Raw genomic sequence first — 12,627 nt, 5'->3', positions numbered from 1 at the left:
CTTGTTCCGCCATGAGCAATGTGATGCATTGAAAGATACGGAAGCCCGGGTGTCCCCCAGAGCAGCCGTGTACCTCATATAAGAACACCCAGACATCCTGACACCCGAGGGCTGGGCTGAACTCTGGGACTAATGAATTCATGGTTACATTTGGGAAAAGTGAAGGAGCCAGGCTGCGTCCTCAGTCAGCACACGGCTGAGCACCAAGTTGCTAACACTGACCTGTGGGGATGCTGCTGGCAAAAAAAAAAAAAAAAAAAAAAAAGCAAGAGGCTGGTGAGGTTCTGCAGGGAAGAGTTTATTCTTTCACAGCACAGAATAGGGGAGCCGACCATGTAGGAGAAAATTCAGCACCTTCCGGAGGAAGATCTCAGCATCTCTGAGCCAGGGCATGGCCGGTGAGGAAGGAAGGAGGGGAAGCAGGAGGCTGGCACGAGTGTCCCGTGCTTTGGTTCCTCCAGCCCCGCTTGTCTGCGCTGCTCACGGCCCAGGTCAGCAGCAGCCGGAGCCCCCAGACTGCTGGCTGCTGCCACCGCCGCCGCTGCTGCCACAGCAGCCACTGCCGCCGCTGCTGCCGCCGCTGCTGATGCTACAGCAGCCACTGCCACTGCTACTGCCACAGCAGCCACTGCCGCCGCTGCTGCCGCCACCACAGCTGCTGCCGCCGCCGCCGCTGATGCTACAGCAGCTACTGCTGCAGCAGCCCGAGCTCTGGTGTCGGCGACGAAGGGACCGGCGGGGCCGGTGGTGGCTCAAGCAGCAGCCGCCGCCCCCCGAGCTGCAGCAGCCTCCGGAGCTGGCGCCGCAGCAGGAGGACACCGGAGGGCACTTGGGGGGACATTTCGGGGACTGGCACTTGGGAGGGGGCTGGCACTGCTTCTGGCTCTGCTGGCAGGACATCTTCGAGGGGGAAGTCCGTGAACCTAAGGAGAAATGGAAGAGATGGTAGAGACGGCCGCACAGCTCTCAAGCAGCTCTGACCTTCCTGGAGATGCTCACTCTGACACAAGGTTCTTTGTAATCTATAAGTTGAATGTGGAAACGAATGTGCAGTAAAATCTAGTGCAGTAAAAGCTTCTTCCCTTGCGATTCTTTGCTGCCCCCAGTGAAAGACGCTGACCATCTTCCCACATGGGCTCCAGAATCAGCCCCGTTATAAAGCCTCCTAAGCACTTGGTAACACGGCTGGTTGTGTGTTCTGAAACCTTCCTGGGACGGATCAGTAGATGGATCAGGGAACGCTCTTGGTGGCCCCGACTCCGGCGGCTCAAGGCCATGACTTGCCGGCTCATTCCTTCTCTTCTACCTTTACCCCCTGGTTCTATTGCTGTCCGTTTCCAGGCTAGGACACAGTCCCACAGCCAGCTCCTGGCCGGATGCTCAAAAGTCAGGAAAGGCTGGCATTAACAAAGTTACACAAAGCCAACCCAGGCCTGGTTCAACCGCAGTTTGGAGAACCTCTGCCAGCGGCTCCCTTCTCCCCCGGGAACTCCTTCCTCCTCCCTGCCTTCCTCTGCCCTCTCCCCATCCAGCGCTGCCCACAGCCTGCCACTCACCTGATCAGTGGAGGAAGTGGAAGCTGTCAGTGGAAGGCTGAGGACTGAGGAGCAGGGCGCTGGAGCCCTTTTATCCTGGGCCTGATGAGCCCTTGGGAGTGAGGCACGGCCTGTATGCAGACTAGTCACTTTTACAACCCGGATGAGGGCGGCTCCTCACACTCCCAGCCCTGGGGCTCCGGGGACCTCTGGGGAGAGAGGCTAAGAGGAATCTGGAAGCCAGAGACTGCCCAGGTATCTGCTCCACAGGCCTGAGCTGCAGGCCAGCCATTCCACCTTCATGCATTCACTCATTCATTAATTCAATAATTATGTACTGTCTCTCCTAGGCCCATAATTTTGCAAGATATCAATGACACAAATATGACACAGAATGCTCTGAGTTCCTTGCCGTCCCAGAGCATGAATGTATAAGCAAGGATCTGTAAGTTTCTGTGCCGTGTGGTCTTGGTCTTTGGTTCAGGTCCCTTATAGCTCTTCTCCAGGACAGTTTCACAAGCTTTCTACATGTCTTTCCAACCTAGGAGCCATTCGAGTGTAGCCTATGTTTTATTCAGCCCTGAATTCCATGTGCTTGGGACAGTATCTGGCACAAGAAGCAGAGAATGAAGACTGGACATCAGGGAAGAGGAAGGCGGGCATTTCCAGAGCAGAGGCAGGGAAGCCGGCCACAGTGTGGCAGGTCTTCTACTTTCAGAATCCAAGACAGATTCCCAGGGAGGCTTAACGTTATTTCCACTATTACTGAATATTAATTCCCAAGAGATAAATTTGGAGCATGACTCCTGGGAATGAGGTCAGATTGGCAGTGTGGACTAGAAGGAATCCATGGGGAATCCACCGGGGAGTGAAGACCTTGGCAAGCCTTGACAACCCCTGGAAGGTAGCAGACACGTGGAGGGGGTGGTGGTGTAAAGGGGTCTGGGAGAGAGATAAATGCTATTTTGAACTTGGAAGTTCTAACAATCTTTTTGCCTCAGGGCTGGAGCTGAGGGCTGAATTAGAATAACTGCATTATTAAGCTGTTGCATGTCTATAGGTAGGCTCTCCTAGGAAGAAAAATAGAACAAAGGATTTCTTTCACTTGACATTAGTTCAGCACCTGCTAATTGGCAAACACAGGGTTACATTGCTGTGAATAAGGAATCCTCACTAACTTTAACGAGCACATATTGTAGTTGGGCTGTTGGTTTTTTGTTTATTTTTTTCTGTATTTTAAGAGAACGGCAATTCTCCTATAGAAATTTGGCAGGCTTTAATGGTCATGTATGGGAGAGCATCACATGATGCAGGCTGGATTGGATCCTTGGTAGTTAATTAACAATGTGAAGGCGTGTGAGAGGCTGCACCCACTGACGTGCACGCTGCGAGGAGACAGGGTTGAATAAGAGGTAGAACCAGGTGCAACCGAATGGGTAGGCAAAGTTGAGATGCTTAGTGGAAAAAAAATCAAGAGAAAATACTGGCTTTCTGGGAGAAATGGAGAAAGAAATTTCAAAAGATGAAGGCATGGAGATGGGGTCCATCAATGGCATTGTTCAATGGCAAGGGCTGAAACCATAGTAATTTCAGAAAGGATTAGAGCAAGTGGAACAGAGATCACTGTTTCCAAGGATTTAAGAGGTGGAGAATGAAATCGTGGTTCCCAGAGCCTGCGGAGGGTGTGAGGGGGGAAGGAAGGGAGGGAGCACGGTCAGCAGGTGTAAGGGTCCCATTGGAGAGGAGGAATAACCTCTCGTGTCCTATGGCACAGGAAGATAACTATGGGTGACAACAATTAACTGAATATTTCAAAATAGAGAAAAGGTTGAATGGCACCAACAGAAAGAAAGGCTAAACGTCTGTGACGGTGGATATGCCCATTACTTGGATCTGATGATTACAAAACATATTAATGTACTGAGATGTCATGTTGAGTCTGTAACTATGTATAATTACCATGTGTCAGATACAAATAGATATTCAAAGAGAAAAAAGTCTTTTCTTGAAATCAATTTTTTTTAGATTTATTTATTTATTTGAAAGTCAGAGTTACACAGAGGAGAGGCAGAGAGAGAGAGAGAGAGAGGTCTTCCATCAATGTTCATTCCCCAGATGGCCGCAACAGCCAGAGCTGTGCCGATCCGAAGCCAGGAGCCAGGAGCTTCTTCCCGGTCTCCCACGTGGGTGCAGGGGCCCAAGCACTTGGGCCATCTTCTACTGCTTTCCCAGGCCATAGCAGAGAGCTGGATTGAAGAGGAGCAGCCGGGAAGCGAACTGGTGCCCATATGGGATGCCAGCACTGCAGGCAGCGGCTTTACCCGCTACGCCACAGTGCTGGACCCCAGATTTTTTTTAATAGATCTCTTCATCCATGGGAAGACACTTACAAGAAATAGGAAATGCTTTCTGACCAACTGGTGCAGGCAGCAAGTCTAGAATGACATATTGGAGAGAACACCATTTTATTGAGAGCTGCTTGCAGAGAGGATGGGCCAAAGAGGCAGTTGGAAGAATCTCTATGGGTTTGAGTCCAGGCCACTTCTGGGCTCTGTTCCAGTTCTGTACCCACATCTGGCTCACTGGATGGATTGGACTCTTTCTTGTGTTCCAAAGCCTTCAACGCCTCTCCTTTCCAGCTCAGGTGTCAACCATTAAAGATAACATCTATGGAGTACCACATACCACATGTGTGTCAGGGCTTCTCCAGTCATTCCACATGCTGTGGTTACCTAATGTCCACAGCAGCCTATATACACAACAATAATGATTGTGGAGACTGAGGCAAAAACATGTTAAGAAACTTATTCCAAGTCCCAGAATTAGTGCTGGACCAGAGATTAAGACCCAAGAATTCTGGGCAAGGTTTTAGCCTTTGGGAAGCAGCAAGTGATGACTCAAGTGTTTTGGTTTCTGACGCCCATACAGTGGACCCAGACTGAGTTTCTAACTCCTGGCTTTGGCCTGATCCAGTCCTGGCCATTGCCATCATTTGGACAGTGAACAAGCAGATGGGCACCCTCTCTGTCTCTATCTCTCTCTCCCTTTCAAATAAATGATTTTTAAATGAAAATTTGAAAAAAAAATTGTCAAAGCCACAAAGCAGCATTATGACCACTTTTTCTTTTTCAATTTTAAAATTATGTTTAAATTTTGTATTCGTGTGGAATACTTAAACATTTTTTAAGGGATACTATACAATATTTCAACACACATATATATAGCTTCAACCAGTTATACCAGGAAACCAGACTCTATGTTTCCTTATCTGTTCTTCATGTTTGGAGCCGACCTGTTTCTCTGTTTCAATTATTTATGCAGAATCCCATTTCTCTGTTTCAATTGTTTATACCAACTATAATGTATCAACGTGAGCCATGGTCACTCTCAATGTGCTACTCAACACCAGAATGTTCTACATTCGTCCCACTGTGCTTTGGTACCCATTACCCAGTCTCCTGCACTACAGCCTTCCCCTCCCTCCTGGCCTCTTGGTAATCAGTATTTTGAATTCATTTTGTGTGTGTGTGCGCATGTGTGTGTGTGTTAAACTTCCAATATGAGAGGGAACATGTGATATTTGGCTTTCTGTGTCTGCCTTATTTCACTTAACTTACTGATCTCTAGTTCCATTTATTTTGCTGGAAATGTCAAGATTTTATTTTTTGTGGCAGAATAATACGACATTGTATACGTGTAGCACATGTTCTTTATCCATTGATGCACATTTAGGTGATCTAAATCCTGACTGTAGAGGCTGCAATGTAGAGGCTATGTGATTTTGAGGGTGGTTTGGCATCGCCCCCGAGGCACCAGCTACAGACGGACATTGTGACCTAAAACGGCTGAGGTATGGCCGGGGTATGGCAGGAATGGCATGACTAGGAGATCAGAGGTGACCACCACACAGAGCAGGAGGACCACCCCATGGAGAATGGTATGGAGATTCCTCAAAACCCTTCAAATAGACCTACCATCCGACCTCACTCTCCCGCTGCTGGATCTATAGCTGAAGGAAATGAAATCAGCACGTGGAAGAGAGATCTGGTCTCCCAACCCCTTTCCTTCAGTTTTCCTTCCTTCAAAATCTGGCTGAAGAAAAGAATTCTGACTCACTTGTCACAACTATTTTTCATAAATGGGCACACAGACCCTTTTCATTTTGAAGAAAAAAGTAGCCATCAGAGAGCTGGGTGAATTGTTGGTAACAGGCAAGACACAAAGATCCGAAGAATGGAAGAGTCCCTGTTCTTCAAGAAACACAAACAAACTTTTGCGTGGTTTTCTCCAACCTTTGACCCCCAGCCCCAGACACCTCAGCATCCTGCTGTCCCCCCCACCAACACCCTCCTTCCCTTCCTACCCACATAGCCTTTTTTTTTTTTTTTTCAAAAGTTTAGGTTGCAGAGTGGCATGTGCCCAACATACAGAGCATGCACACGTACAAACATACCATGACAGGCACCACCCCACAGGTCTCACCTATAAAGCAGACATCCTAACATGTGATGCCTAAGGTATGGCCAGGGTAGGTCAGGAATGGAATGAGTATGAGACCAGAGGTGACCACACCCCACCGCATAGAACAGGAGCACCACCCAGCACCACTCACCTCTAGGGCACTCCTTTTAGTGACCCCGGTCCCTTAAACACCTGGGGGAACATAATGAGAATCTTAACGGGTTTGTCTAGTCTGAAACGTAAGAGAATTCTTTTTTTTATAACATTTTGTTTATTTATTTGAGAGGTAGAGTTATAGACAGAGAAGGAAAGTCAGAGAGAAAGGTCTCCCATCCAATGATTCATTCCCCAAATAGCCTCAATGGCCAGAGCTGAGCAGATCCAAAGCCAGGAGCCAAGAACTTCCTCTGGGTTTCCCACGTGGGTACAGGAGCCCAAGCACTTGGGCCATCTTCTGTGGCTTCCCAGGTCATAAGCAAAGAGCTGGATTGGAAATAGAGCAGCTGGAATCTGAACTGTTGGCCATATGGCTAATGATAACGACACACAGTTGTACACACTGCGAGATTTACTGCATTTCTGGAATCTTTAGAGGTTGCCAAGGAAAATTATCTCTTGCGGTCTTCATCGAGTTGTAAATGGAATTCAGTTTGGTGTTCTAATAGCTTTCTTCTGTATGTGTTTTCTTAGTTCCATTGTGGAGATTCCTATTCTTTTTTTTTTTTTTTTTAACAGACAGAGTTGACAGTGAGAGAGAGAGAGAGAGACAGAGAAAGATCTTCCTTTTTCCGTTGGTTCACCCCCCAGTGGCTGCTGCGGCCGGTTTGCTGTGGCCGGTGCACCGCGCTGATCTGAAGGCAGGAGCCAGGTGCTTATCCTGGTCTCCCATGGGGTGCAGGGCCCAAGCACTTGGGCCATCCTCCACTGCACTCCTGGGCCACAGCAGAGAGCTGGACTGGAAAAGGGGCAAATGGGACAGAATCCGGCGCCCCGACCGGGACTAGAACCCAGGGTGCCAGCGCCGCAGGCAGAAGATTAGCCTAGTGAGCCACGGTGCCGGCCCGAGATTCCTATTCTTATTCTGTTGTGGAAATTTCTCTTTCAGTTCCTTGGCTATAGAGAACATGGAAAGGATACAGATCTGTGAATCAGAGGATGCAGATCAAAGCCTGATCTAAACCTGCAGCTGATGGATTTGCCTTAGATAAGGGATATGCTTTCTATGAAACAATGCGAGAACAACACAGTTTACACTCGATCCAAGGCTAAAACTTTAATCTTAAAAGTCATCTTGTCCTTCGATGACCTCTGTGTTCCCTTCTGAATGTCCCAGCCCTCCTTTAAGTCATGTCCCTAGTAACCACAGTCCCAGAGGGTAGGGTCACATCGTCAGAAACTTGGAACTGGTCACACAATCCTCAATTGAAGGACTACTCTATTATGATATTCCTTTTTCTTTTCTTTCTTTTTTTTTTTGAGATTCATTTATTTATTTGAAAGGCAGGGTTACATAGTCAGAGGCAGAGAGAGAGAGAGGAGAGGTCTTCCATCAACTGGTTCACTCCCTAAATGGGCACAAAGGCCAGAGCTGAGCTGATCAGAAGCCAGGAGCCAGGAGCTTCTTCCACATCTCTCACATGGGTGCAGGGGCACAAGCACTTGGGTCATCTTCTACTGCCTTTCCAGGCCATAGCAGAGAGCTGGATCGGAAGTGGAGCAGCCAGAACTTGAACAGGTGCCCATATAGGATGCTGGCATTACAGGCGGTGGCTTTACCTACAATACCACAGTGCCGGCCCCCATAATGATATTTCTAATCCAAGAGCATGTTGAAAGCTCAAAAATTGCCCCTGAACTCTTTTCTTAATCTTCCATGGCAGAATGAGGAGAGGTCAATTAAGAAAACAGTATTATTTAAAGATGAGGGAGCTGCAGAAACGGAGGAGGCTTAGTAAGAACAGAGTACTCCTAGTAGATAATCTTCCTCACAATGAGTTCCCTCTCCAAGCTTGGTGGTGGGGTTGCAGGAGGCTATCTCTCCATCTTTTCACACAGCTTTCTACCGTGTGGCAGAAACTACCTTTCCCCAAACCCAGGAAGGCTCCCCAGCATATATTCTGGAATTCCAAAGACAACAGAGAGAGAGCTAAATACCTGTTTCCACATCTTCTAAGTTTCCATTCGCCTGTCAGAATATCTATCTCATCTACAAATCATTACCAGCATGAATTCCATGTACTTGGAGGTTACACCTGCCACTTACATGGCCTTAGGTGACTTTTGGCTTCCCTAGAATAGGCACAGTAGAGTCAAGTCCCGATCTGCCCATTTCCCCCAGAAAGATAACAGAGAACAGTAGCCGGGACTAATTTTATTACAGAGGTCAGCCACTAGTCTCTCTGCTCCCCAAAACACTTCTCTCCCAGACTCTGGCGAATCTCTTTCCTCCTTGGAAGGCAAGAGGGGCTGTGAATCAGAAACACAGATGAGGGGAGATAGCGAGAACACAACAGCTGAACATCCTTAGCGGCTCAGATGGTCTGCAAATGGTACTATTTCATTTAATCCTTGCAATAATGCTGCAAGGCAGAAACGATATTTCTCATTTACAAGTGAAGAAGTCAAGATCCATTGAAGCTAAAATACCTTGCCTAAATTCACTGCTCCAGGAGGTAGTAGCAGTGAAATTATAATCCAGAGGTATTTGACTCAAAGCTTGTTTTCTTCCCACCATAGCACAAGAGGAGAGTTTACTGGTGAACTTTATACAATGTATTCTATACAATAAGGGAATTGACATTAGGATTGTTAGAACTGAGCAGACACCTGTCAGTTATCTTGTGTTTTTGTGTGCATACCTCTGTCTATGTGTGTATGTGCGAGCACACTCACATTCATACACATTACTTAGGGATAGGAATTACTAGGCTAGAATGAAAGAGAAAACAGAAAAGGAGTGGAGCAAGCTGTCTGCTCTAAGGGTTAAATCAAGCTCATCAGATTTCCTTTTGGTGCCCTTGCTAGTTGAGGAGGAAGTCAGAGCCCAGACCCCGGACAGGATGGAGAGTCGGGTGGGAGAGCCACCATCCCCGGGTCAGCTGGCCCACTCCCAGGGTGAGGCTGGACCAGAAGACTCTGGCTGCTCACACAGTCGCTGTGCTCCAAGCACACTGTGCCCATGTCTTTGGGAAGAGAACAGGGGACAGGAACATCTCTGGAGAGGAGACCCTCAGTGGTTGCCACAGGTACATCTTCAAACAATGCCTGTCTGTGCTCTGTGTGGTTGAGGTGCTGCATCTCTCTGGCTTAGAAAGATCTGAGGGTAGACTCACCATAGGTGTCCTGACCCCAGCCTCCTCCTGCTACCCAAGTTGCCCATCCTTCCTCTGTGTTCCCATGAGGTCTTATTTACTGTACTCTTATGTAGTATACTTACTTACTGTGGCTTAAGCTGGAGACTACGGATTCCTCAGAGACAGGGGGCAGGCCTTCTTCATCTTGGTCTTCCCCAGGCCCAGCCCTGAGTCCAGAGTGCTTGTTGCCTAGGTGCTTATTCAATGAGTGATTAAGCCTTCCTGAGGGTGAAGACATTGAGGAGGAGAATCCCAAGTGAACAAGGCAGGTAACTCCTGAGACATGAGGCCAAACTTCACCTCCTCCAGGGCTGCCCAGGGCCTCCTTGGTAGCTCCCCAGACAACAAGTGCCCAGTCATGGGGATGATGTAATGCACACTTTGCAGGAGGGCTGTGCTCGAAGGCACGGAATTTTCCTGAAGAGCCCCTGCAGTACAGAAGGAGCAGCACGGGAGTCAGCTGGGACAGGAGCAGCATGAGAACAAGAGAAGAACACACAGTGGTGGGAACCAAAGGGCTTCAACTGCTGTGAGCAAGAGAATGGGATGCGAGGATGGAACTCCTGTCCTGAGAGTGCCCCATCATACCCGGAACCACCCGGACCTGAGTCCTGCCTCATCATACCCGGAACCACCCGGACCTGAGTCCTGCCCCATCATACCCGGAACCACCCAGACCTGAGTCCTGCCTCATCATACCCGGAACCACCTGCATCTGAGTCCTGCCCCACCATACCCGGAACCATCTGGACTTGAGTCCTGCCCCATCATACCCAGAACCACCCAGACCTGAGTCCTGCCCCACTATACACATAACCACCCGGATCTGAGTCCTGCCCAACCAAACCCATAACCACCCGGATCTGAGTCCTGCCCCACCATACCCGTTACCATCCAGACCTGAGTCCTGCCCCATCATACCCAGAACCACCTGGACCTGAGTCCTGCCCCACCATACCCGTTACCATCCAGATCTGAGTCCTGCCCCACCATACCCAGAATCACCCGGACCTGAGTCCTGCCCCACCATACCTGGAACCATCTAGGTCATTCCCTTGATTTCTCTGAACTCCAGTTTTCTCATCCCTTACACTGGAACAGGAAGGATATCAATATGTCCTTTCCTATTGCATCCTGCTGCCTTTTAAATGAGATCATGGATTTAAATTGCCTAGGGATGGGCATTGGACCTAATGGTTAGGACACTGGTTAAGACGCATGAGTCCCACATCAGGGTGCTTGATATCAATGCCTGGCTGTAGCCCCTGACTCCAGCTTCCTGGTAATGAAGCCTCTGAGAGGCAGCGGTGATGGCTGAAGTAGTTGGGTTTCTGACATCCACATAGGAGACCCTGCCCCCAGCTTTTGTTCCAGTTCAGCTGCAACCACTGTGACATTTTGGGGGTTAGGGGAGCACCAGCATTTAGGAGCACTCTCTCCATCTCTGTTTCTCTCTCTCTCTCTCTCCCTTGCTCCTCCCTCCCTCTGAAATAAATAAATTGCTTGGCAATTAAAAAAGAGCATGTAAACCAGATTTACCTTGCAGTTCTTAGTTATCATCACAGTAGAATTTAAAAGGAGATGTTGGAAGTAAAAGAAGCACAAAGTGAAGAGAAGTGGGAGACAAAACTCAGTTTCTTTGTCAGAAATCAGATTCTCAAAAGTCATGGGGCCCAGAATCCCTCCATGCATTGGAATTCAAGTTCTAGTGTGGGGGACAGAGCCACACCCTAGTTGCACCCTGGAGTAAAGCCTGGTTGAAGTCTGACCTACCATTAATGAGACTTCAGACAAGTTATTTAGCCTTAGGTGGCTCAATATCCCAGCAAGTGAGCATAGAAAGTGTACCTACCTCTTGAGTAATGAATGAGACCCAAATATTCTTCCAACAAATACACATTAACTGTTTGTTACCTGCCAGGTGCTGTTCTAGGCACAGGGCATACAAATAGTCAATAAGAAACACAAGGGCCCTGATTCCATTCTAACAAAAGGCAAAACACTAGGAAATGAATATGTCATATAGTGTTAAGTAGTAAAACAATCTAGAATGAAAAATAAAGTAAGGTAGGTTGATGAGCGGGGTCTGAGCACTCTCTGAGTCAGGGCTGTCAGAGGTGGGGTCCATGGAGTCCTTAGCACTATGACAGCTCAATGAATGGTAGACATTACTGACATTGGATTTTTTCTATCTGAAAAATCCATGGAAGCTAAGCCCATGAGTCTTCCCTGGTACTTCTAGGGTCATCAGACTGGATTCACACAATATAGGAAAGAGTCCTTAAGACAAACGCAAAAATGGGGAAGAGACAACCCTTTATTTGACAAGAGCAGGGTGAGTGCTCTGGAGACATCAGAGAGAAGAAGGCCTGGTCCCCAGCTCTTCCCCAGTGTCATGATGAACAGGTCTCAGAGCAGAGCACCTGTGTGGGCTGCACACGAGGCTGCCCATGGGGATGTCCGAGACTATTACTCAGTGCCTGCCTTGCTCAGCCCTTTGATGCTGTAGACACTATTCCACCCCCTCTTCTCTCACCGCTGCTCAGCCCACCCTAACATGACACGGCAGATGTGGTCATCAGGTCACCAGCTGCCATCACCTGGGTGGAGATGCTTATAGAGACGGCAGGGAATGTTATCTGAGTAGGACATCTTCCCAGCCAACTTCTGCATGGGGACCTGGTCTAGACTCCCCCTTCACATCAAATGCTGACTCCAGGTGGGAAACCATCATCTGAGTGCCCCACTCCCTATACCCCTTCAAGGGAAACAAGTGGTTATCCATCAAACGCTGCCCTGTCTCCACTGTCTTAGGAAGATATTCTCTCTGCACTCTGAGGAGGATCCACATAATGGATGTACAGACTATTAGAGCTGGACAAGGCTCTCAGTGACCATCCTGCCCCACCTCCCCATTTTGTTAAAAGAGTTGTTTATTTATTTATTTATTTGAAAGGCAGAGTTACAGAGAGGCAGAGGCAGAAGCAGAGAGAGAGAAAGGTCTTCCATCCATTGGTTCACTTCCCACATGGCCACAACAGTCAGAACTGGGCTGATCTGAAGCCCAGGAGCTTCTTCTGGGTCTTCCACATGGGTACAGGGGCCCAAGCACTTGGGCCACTTTCTACTGCTTTCCCAGGCCATAGCAGGGATCTGGACTGGAAATAGAGCAGCCAGGTCTTGATCTGGCACCTATATGGGATGCCGGCACTGCAGGCGGTGGCTTTACCTGCTGCACCACAATGCTGGCGCCTCTGCCTCCCCATTTTAGAGAGGAT

At 48.5% G+C, this 12,627-nt stretch overlaps 1 protein-coding gene across 1 annotated transcript; it reads right to left on the bottom strand.

Annotated features, from left to right (window-relative positions):
• Positions 1–492: 492 nt before the first annotated feature.
• Positions 493–900, bottom strand: LOC133760972 (late cornified envelope protein 1F-like). The gene has a single exon (XM_062193603.1). It carries the CDS (start codon positions 898–900, stop codon positions 493–495), a length of 408 nt encoding a protein of 135 aa, XP_062049587.1.
• Between the last annotated feature and the right edge of the window lie 11,727 nt (positions 901–12,627).

This window comes from Lepus europaeus, chromosome 5, assembly GCF_033115175.1.
Source record: "Lepus europaeus isolate LE1 chromosome 5, mLepTim1.pri, whole genome shotgun sequence".
In the NCBI taxonomy this organism is placed as follows: domain Eukaryota; kingdom Metazoa; phylum Chordata; class Mammalia; order Lagomorpha; family Leporidae; genus Lepus; species Lepus europaeus.
Note: the sequence above shows the minus strand (reverse complement) of the source record. Positions and strands in the feature narration are given on the sequence as shown.

Excerpts from the sequence above, each read along its gene's own strand:
- LOC133760972 (XM_062193603.1), bottom strand. The coding sequence starts at position 900 with ATGTCCTGCCAGCAGAGCCAGAAGCAGTGCCAGCCCCCTCCCAAGTGC.